The sequence below is a fragment of the Silene latifolia genome, chromosome 8 (assembly GCF_048544455.1).
Source record: "Silene latifolia isolate original U9 population chromosome 8, ASM4854445v1, whole genome shotgun sequence".
Lineage (NCBI taxonomy): Eukaryota > Viridiplantae > Streptophyta > Magnoliopsida > Caryophyllales > Caryophyllaceae > Silene > Silene latifolia.
The window spans coordinates 7,413,817-7,422,225 of NC_133533.1; the positions used below are offsets into that span (position 1 = coordinate 7,413,817).

Genomic DNA, 8,409 nt, shown 5'->3' on the forward strand with positions numbered 1-8,409 from the left:
CTAAGCTAGCAGGATGCTACCTCCTGCAACACAAGTCCGACGACAGCCGTATGGGAATTTTTTGGGAAAATCATGTGCAATAATACTCTTTTTATTCCAAGCAACAGTCGGGTTTTTATGGTTAAACAATGTCAATCTTTGTATCTCATCACTTTCCTTACGCCAAATGAACAAAGTTAAGTTGCCTTTCAATGATGTCAAATAGTATTTGATTGTATCAACATCGTCTTTGATGGATATCGTATCAAGCTTGTAATCTCTGAAAACCTCGTGATACAGATCAAAGCCAACCACGGTTAGGTTGCCATTAATTTCATTGTCATCGGCCCAATAAATCACTCCATCGAGACAAAAGCTATCGTTACTTCTCCAATAACGCCAGTTCACGGTCACTGCAGAACATAGAAATTTATACTCAATAGGTTTCCAATGGTTCGATCCAAGAGTGAATATTGCGGCCTTGGTACGACCCATTTTGCTTCCACCATAGATACTTAACCTTGTATATCTTACTTTCTCGGATCAAAACCTAATGCATACCAAAATCTATTATTACCCGCACTCTCTGTACATCGAAGGAAGATGGATAAAATCCCGAGTCTTTAAGTTTAAAAGACCGACATGCGTTGAAAATTGATCAAAGCGACAAATGAGGTCATTACATATATTGATACGTTGTGCCTCAGGAAGAGAGCCTCGAGTGAAACATTCATGATGCCCTATTATTACCTCCGCTAAACGTATCTCCGTTGTCCTGCTATTCCTTACAGTCATTTTTGTAGTCTTTGGTACAAGTCATAGTCTTTTGTTGGGGGTGGTGTTATCGGACGGCTCGTATGAGAGAACCGTGTCATATCCCTTTGTCGTCGAGTATACCATAAAAGCAAGTTTAGAATGTTTATCGTATGAACGAGAGTGTCTAAGCATGAAAGCCTGAATGGTTAAAGTAGTATTCAGTGTTTGAAACATACGGCATCTTGACAAGATTTTCGGTGGCGGATGCGACAAAATAACAATCAAGTTCTTCGGGAATATATGTAATTGATGCATTGCTCGTATGGCACTTCCGCTTTTTAACTCCGCCTTTAATCTTTTGCTCGACATTCATTTCCACCGAATTATCAACTATGCCAGTAGTCTCTCGGCCAAAGACGGTTGTAATTTTGAAATCCACACCTTGAACGAACGTAAAAGAAAGAAACCTCGCGAGTTAGAAGAATAAACCTCACAAATTTTGAACAAATTGTGAGGCTATCGACTAGGGTTTAGGAAACAATTCATACTCTAATTGTTTCCTAATTCAATTCTGAAAAGGTCACAATAAAACCTAATCAATCTGATCCAACCCGTATTTCCGAACCCATATCCAAAGCGGCCTCGAAAAATACTCCTTCTGTCATGGTCATTTGTTGTCCTTTTCCATTTTGAGGTGTCTCTACCAATTGTTGTCCTTTCTATTTTAAGAATGAACTTGATGAGCAATTTGATCATTCACACTCAATTTGGTCCACTTGTCATTTAGTAATTGGCCCTCATCTTTCCTTGGTCTTTGTGCCAAAATTAAAGGACAACAATTGACCGGGACGGAGGGAATAGTAAAGTACTCCCTCCGTCCCAGTCAATGGTTGTCCTTTGGCTTTGGCACAAAGACCAAGGAAAGAAGAGGAGGTCAATTACTAAATGAAAAGTTAACCAAATTGTCTGCAAATGATACACCATTCATATTGACCATTAAAACTCGCAAGATCACTCGACTAAGACGGTTATTGATATTTCGAGCAAGACCTTGAAAGAACAGACAAGAAACAATACTCAATCTGTGGCTTCGAAGACAATCTCATAAAGGGTATTTCATATTATTTGCAACTAACAAAAGTAGATTTAGGAAATCATGCTACAACTTTCCTAATTACAATACTTCCCTAAATTCCTAAAACAAATAGACAAAACAAACTACCTCTGGCTTTTCATTCCATTAGCCGAAACTAACCCGCCCCTAATGTCCCGACTTAAATTAATCCAATTTGAACTCAAAACAATAACTAACCAAAATTAACCCTGATGATGGCAACCGAAAAATCATCTGATCTGAGAAGACCTGATATGATACGAAACTGACAGAAATTTACTCTTAACGACCCCAATGACTCGCCTGATACAGATAAATAATAATTTAATTGCCTCGTCTCTGCAGACAATGCAATTGCCTAGTACAGGTAACAAGTTAACATGATACTGATAAATAATTTAATTGCCTCGTCTCTGCAGACAGTTGTGAATTATCCTGCTCTTGGGGTTCTAGTGTTCTACACCACTGTTAATCGGTTCAGTGGAATATAACAGGATGCTACACCCTGCAACATAAGGCCTACTACAGCCGTAAAGGAAGTTTTTGCAAAAATCAGTCACAAACAGCTAAACATATATGATTAATTCACAATGTTAAAAGAAAAATCTGATAGATTTAAAGAATTCCAACATCTACTTACTACTGTAACAGAAATAATGATCAAAGTTTAACCGATCAAAGTCAAATGGAATACTCCGTATATGTTACTATGTTACTTAGTCTATCGCAAAATTCTCAAGATCATACCGTATATATCAAGATAACTGTGAATTATCCTGCTCTTGGGGACCGACGAGATTCTTAATCGGTATGACATGTTGTAGCAGGATGCTGCCACCTGCAACACAAGTCGTAGGAGTGCCGTATGGGAATTTTTTAGGAAAATAACTTGAAGTAAAACTCTTTCGATTCAAAACAACATTCGGATTGTTATGGTTAAACAATGTCAACTACTGTATCTCATCACTATACTTCTGCCAAATGAATAGAGTCGGGTTGCCTTTCAAATATGTCAAATAGTATTTGATTGTCTCAACGTCGTCTTTGATGGGTATTATCGTATTAAGCATGTAATCTCTGAACACCTCGCCATTTAGATCAAACGCAAACACGGTTACCATTCTAGCACCATCAATTTCATTCTCATTGACCCAATAAATCACTCCATCGAGGCAAAAGCTATCGTTGCTTTTCCAATAAAGCCAGTTCATGGTCACTGCAGAAAGTACCAGTTTATACTCCAATACTTTCCAATGGTTCGACTTCGATCCAAGAGTCACATATTACCCATATCCAAAGCGGGCTCAAAAAATAGTAAAGCGTTCCAAGTTTTGTCGGTCTTATTCTCAAATGATACCATCTAAGCCAAAATGTGCTCAACTGACTGAGCTTGACTCGAAATTAGTGAAGTAAACCGTATTTGTTGGGTTCACTTAATTGACGATGACATGCCTTATTCTCAAATGATACCATCTAACCGTATTACGACCCTTTCGACCTGCATTTGAACACTTCTGCCGATGGGAAGTTGTTCCTTCTCAAATTCGACAACCATGTTTGAAAATCCGCAATGTTAAATTGAAAGACTGATAGATTTTCACCTGAATGCGAAATATTTAGACGTCTACCTTTTACTGTAATAGTTTTTCCATTGTATAACCGAATTTCAGTCTAAGAAGATAAATCAGCGCGCTACTGATAATTCGATAGTATATCTTCGAAGTAATCAGCACTATGCAGATAATGCTATTACAGAAACAAGCTTAACATCTGATTTCTCTAAATATAAAATTATGTTATATATGGAGAAATAAATGATCAAAGTTATGTTTGAAACCCTAAGTACTTATGTTTGAAACAGAGGAATAAATGATCAAAATTTTACGGACAATCAAACTAAAATTGAATACACAAAAACTCCAGAGAGACGGTCTCTCAATATTGAGAAACCTCTCACCTGATGAATTTCTTTTTTCCTATTATGTCTCCCACTAAATTAGTGGGAGACGGTCTCTCATGAGACATACTGGAATGAATATACATACGTTACTCTACCGCGAATTTCTCAAGATCACACCATCTATACCAAGACGAATGTGATTTATACTGCTCTTGGGGTTCCACGGAACTTTTAATCGGCCGTAGCACGATGCTATCTCCTGCAACACATGTTTGAAGACATCCGTAAGGGAAATTTTTGGGGAAATCATGTGCAATAAAAGTCCTTGTATTCCAAACCGCCTTGGGATTTTTATGGTTAAACAATGTCAGCTGTTGTATCTCATCACTATCCTCCTTCCAAATGAATAGACTTGGGTTGCCTTTCAAAGATGTCAAATAGTATTTGACTCGATGTACCTTATTATAGGGTATCGAATCAAGCTCATAATCTATGAACAACTCGCGATTCAGATCAAAAGCAACCACGGTTACCACTTTAGCACCGTCAATTTGATTGTCATTGACCCAATAAATCACTCCGTCGAGACAAAGCTTATTGTTGCATCTCCAACAATTTAAAAATTTATACTCAACCGGTTTCCAATGTTTTGATCCAAGAGTGAATATAGCGGCCTTGGTACGACACACGTATCTTCCACCGTAAATACTCAGAACCTTGTATACCTTACTTACTGGATCATAACCTAATGCATACAAAAATATGCTGGGTCCCAATATGCCGGGTCCCAATCTCTGTATAGTTACTGCAGGAAGATGGATAAACTCATGGGTCCTTATGTTTAAAAGACCGACACGCGTTGAAAACTGATTAAAAAGACAAACGAGTTCATTGCATATATTGGACATGTCATTACATATGTAGTTGTCAAAAAGAGTGTCAGTGGAACGGTCACGATGCCCGATTATCTCCATTGTCCTGCTACTCGTCCGGTTGGAGAGATCGAATGAAAGAACAGAGGTCTTTTCATTAAACGGTCTGTGTGCGACAAAAGCAAGTTTCGAATGTTTATCATATGAACGAGAGTGTTTAAGCATGAACGCTTGTATGATTAATGTATCATTCCAGTGCTTCGAAACAGACTTGCATTTTGACAGTGATTCCGGTGGCAGCCGTGACAAAATATCAATCAGAATCTCTTCAGGAATGTCTTCAGATTTAAAGCATGTATTATTCATATTGAAAATTAAAACTCGCAAGATCACTTAACTAAGACGGTTGTTTTTTCGATCAAGATCACAAAAGAACAGGAAAGAAACAACAATCAACCTTGCAAGGTAGAAAGAATGAACTCGCAAGAATGACAGTAATTATGAATAGGTGAAAACATTATAATTGCGGCTGCCATGAAGGGTATATGTAAACACAGCACGTCAGCACAAGTAGGTTTAGTAAATAATGCGAATTTTGGATACTAGTTTGAAAGCCCGTGCGATGCACGGGTTAATTACCTTGTTAAATACTTTATATTCTTCTCTATTTTCTAAAACGAATTATTTAGGTTTATTCCCCTTCTATTTTTGGTAACTTTTACTCTTATTTTATTCATATCTCTCCTATCACAAAACCTCACCCAACTCTTTACTCCTATTTTATTCTTTACTTGAATGTTTGTTGCCCACAATTTATTATTTAACTCCAAATTATACATCTCTCTTCTATCACCAAACCTAATATATGACCTTTATCAATATAATACTTCCACCAATCCACCCTTAATCCTTGTGCCCACATCAAAGGAGAAGAAAATAGCGGATTGGAGGGAGTAGGAGTTTTTGAAATTCATTTTTATCGTTTGCATAGTAATATACAAATTTGCAATAATAATTATATACAAACAACTCCATTTCAATACTCCCTCCGATCCAGACCAAAAGAAACACTTGCTATAAACGGAAGATCTAAATCAAATGTAACATTCCTTATTTGGCCTAGGACATTACCAAGTTATCCTTATGCCCATTTGATATTTACCCAAAATCTCATTACATGGCCTACATATCAACCCACAATTATATGGGCCATCTATTTTTTTCTCTATTTAGTCCTTCTTTTTCCACCTTTTCTTAAATTCTTTAGTTTCGCCTATATTACTTTTGATTTGGCGGGTAAGATGCAAAATCCATCCCCGCCCCATGACCCATGGCGGGTACACTTTTCGTACCCGCACCCGCACCCGCCCCACCACCCGCCAAAGCTCTACCCATCCCCGCCCCAACTGGGGCGGGTGCGGGGCGGTACCCACGTGTACCCGCCCCACTGACATCCCTAGGTGTAACGGATTAATGGATAAGCGGGCCGGTACGGTTTTATATTTCCACCGTTGGGGCGAGGATGGTTTTGGAAACGTGTACCCGTCACGGATGATGGGGTGGGGACGGGTACGAGTTTTTCTTGATGATGGGTACGGGTATGAGAAAACCTATGTCCACCACCGCCCCGCCCCAGACATCCCTAATTTCACAATAAGATAGATTTAATATATGGTGAGAAATGATTTTTGAAAATATGTCTAGAGGAAGATATTAATTAATGACTACTGAGTATACATAAAAAGGTGTAAAACTATTTCTTTGAAGGGTTAGAATATTCTTTTTAATCTTTATATTCAATAATTAATAAGAATTTTTTTTTAATAAACACTCTTTTCTCATAGGATACAATTTAAAAAGATGTTTTTGTATGCCTTGTGCAAGTTGTCTTGTGCTCTGTTTGGTAAAATTAGCTGAAAACTGAAAGCTAATTAAAATCTGAAAAGGTTGATTAGGTATCTGAAACTTAGGGAACTGATAAGATAGCTGATTATATAAAATAGTGTTTGACAAACTCACTGAAAAGTAACTGATTTTGATGAACTGACGTAAAAGGATATGATAATTATTTAATAGTATAAATTGAAGGGGTAAAGCGGAAAATCAAATCAAAACAGGTACCTGAAATCTCAAATGCTACCCTAGGTACGTTATTTGATGAACTGACATAGCATTTCATTTCAGGTAGCTTATTTGGTTAAATATAGTTTACAGTTTAGTGAAAATAATATAATATGATAAAAAGATTAATGAAAATATAACTTAATGAAATAAAATATAACTATTAGTTTCCTTATTAGTAAATGGACTTAATCGTAATTATCTTTCTTATTTAAGAAAATGCTTTTGAAGGGGAAAATTTTTAAATCAACCTATTCTTTTAGTAGATAGGAAATTCAATTCTGAAAAAGTCACCTCCTCGGCGTACTAATTAAAAGTAAAACCTAATCCATCTGATCCGGCCGGTATTATTTCTGAACCCATATCCAAAGCACGCCTAGGTAATTGTAACCTCCGGTGTAATTGATTTCTTACCTCGGCAATAAAACGGATTTAGCTAATTCACATGAATTTCATGTGGGAACTTAATTCCCATGAATTCGATATTCCGCTGGAGTTGTATTCCAACGGACAACCAAACGAGGCCGTAAATTGACTGAAATCACCACCTGAGAATGATCAGATCTCAGATAATATATGTGATCCAAACTAGCCTCGAACGAACTAACTAGAAACAAAAAGCTTTATATGTGAACTGTTGGAGATTGAACACTTTCAATCTGACGAGTTGTTAGAAAGTCGATTAGGAATCATTAGTCGATTCTGGTGGCATACAAAGTTAGTTAAGTTGACACTATATATATGAATGTTTCTCAGAAGTTGTAATCACTTTTCTTAATACGTAAATTATAATTCTCTTTCTTTCAATATTTGTCCATCTCTCTCGCAATTATAACTCTACAATCTTCATCATCATCTTCTTCAATCATACATCATAATCATCATAACTTTCTCATCAACCATGATCCATGTTGATTTCCAACATGGTATCAGAGCAGGTTCTGCAAATTGAACCTGTTTCTGTTATTTTTCCTTAATTGCTTCCGCTGAATTCGTTCTATTACTTTTCTTTTCTTTCTTTCTTCTTTCCAGTTTTAAATCAAGAAACATATAATCATAGATAATATGGGTGATCAAGAAGAAAACACTGCAACAATTGGTATGGATGATCCATTGTACATCCACCATTCGATATTCCAGGATTAAGCTTGTTGGCAATTTGTTTGAAGGTTCAAAGCTATGGAGGATGGAAGAGAGCTATGCTGATTGCTCTTTCAGCGAAAAACAAAATTGGGTTTATCGATGGTAGCATTCCCAAGCCTGCTGCGACTGCATCAACAGCAAAGAATTGGCAGAGGTGTAATGATATTGTGTTTAGTTGGATCCTGAATTCAGTGTCTGCTGATATTGCGAAATCAATTCTGTATAGCGCTACTGCTGAAATCGCCTGGAAGGAGCTTGAAGAAAGGTTCGGGCAGTCAAATGGAGCACAACTATATGGTGTTCACAAGAAACTGAATGATTTCAGTCAGGGGAATGATAGCATTGCTGTATATTTTACCAAGATGAAAGCTATATGGGATGAGATTGATGGGATGAACATGAATCCTATATGTTCTTGCAGATGCTCATGTGGTTCAAGGGAAAAACAAGTTAAGTTTCAAGAAGATCAAAGGATTGTGCAATTTTTAATGGGTTTAAATGATTCATATGGTGTTGTTAGAGGT

General features: G+C 37.0%; 1 protein-coding gene across 1 annotated transcript; it reads right to left on the reverse strand.

Annotated features, from left to right (window-relative positions):
• On the reverse strand, positions 1-4,987 carry LOC141594580 (putative F-box protein At2g02030). The gene is made up of 3 exons (XM_074414589.1): positions 4,208-4,987; positions 2,048-2,207; positions 1-392 (listed from the first exon to the last, which is right to left on the reverse strand). The coding sequence occupies exons 1-3, from the start codon at positions 4,985-4,987 to the stop codon at positions 1-3; spliced, it is 1,332 nt and encodes a 443-aa protein (XP_074270690.1).
• Between the last annotated feature and the right edge of the window lie 3,422 nt (positions 4,988-8,409).

Bases quoted from the DNA above. Each gene is read 5' to 3' on its own strand.
- LOC141594580 (XM_074414589.1), bottom strand. From the start codon at position 4,987: ATGAATAATACATGCTTTAAATCTGAAGACATTCCTGAAGAGATTCTG. The intron at 2,208-4,207 runs GTACATCGAGTC...TACCTGTACTAG, and splicing joins ATTCGATACCCTATAATAAG to GCAATTGCATTGTCTGCAGA. The intron at 393-2,047 runs GTTAGTTATTGT...TATGTTCTGCAG, and splicing joins CATCATCAGGGTTAATTTTG to TGACCGTGAACTGGCGTTAT.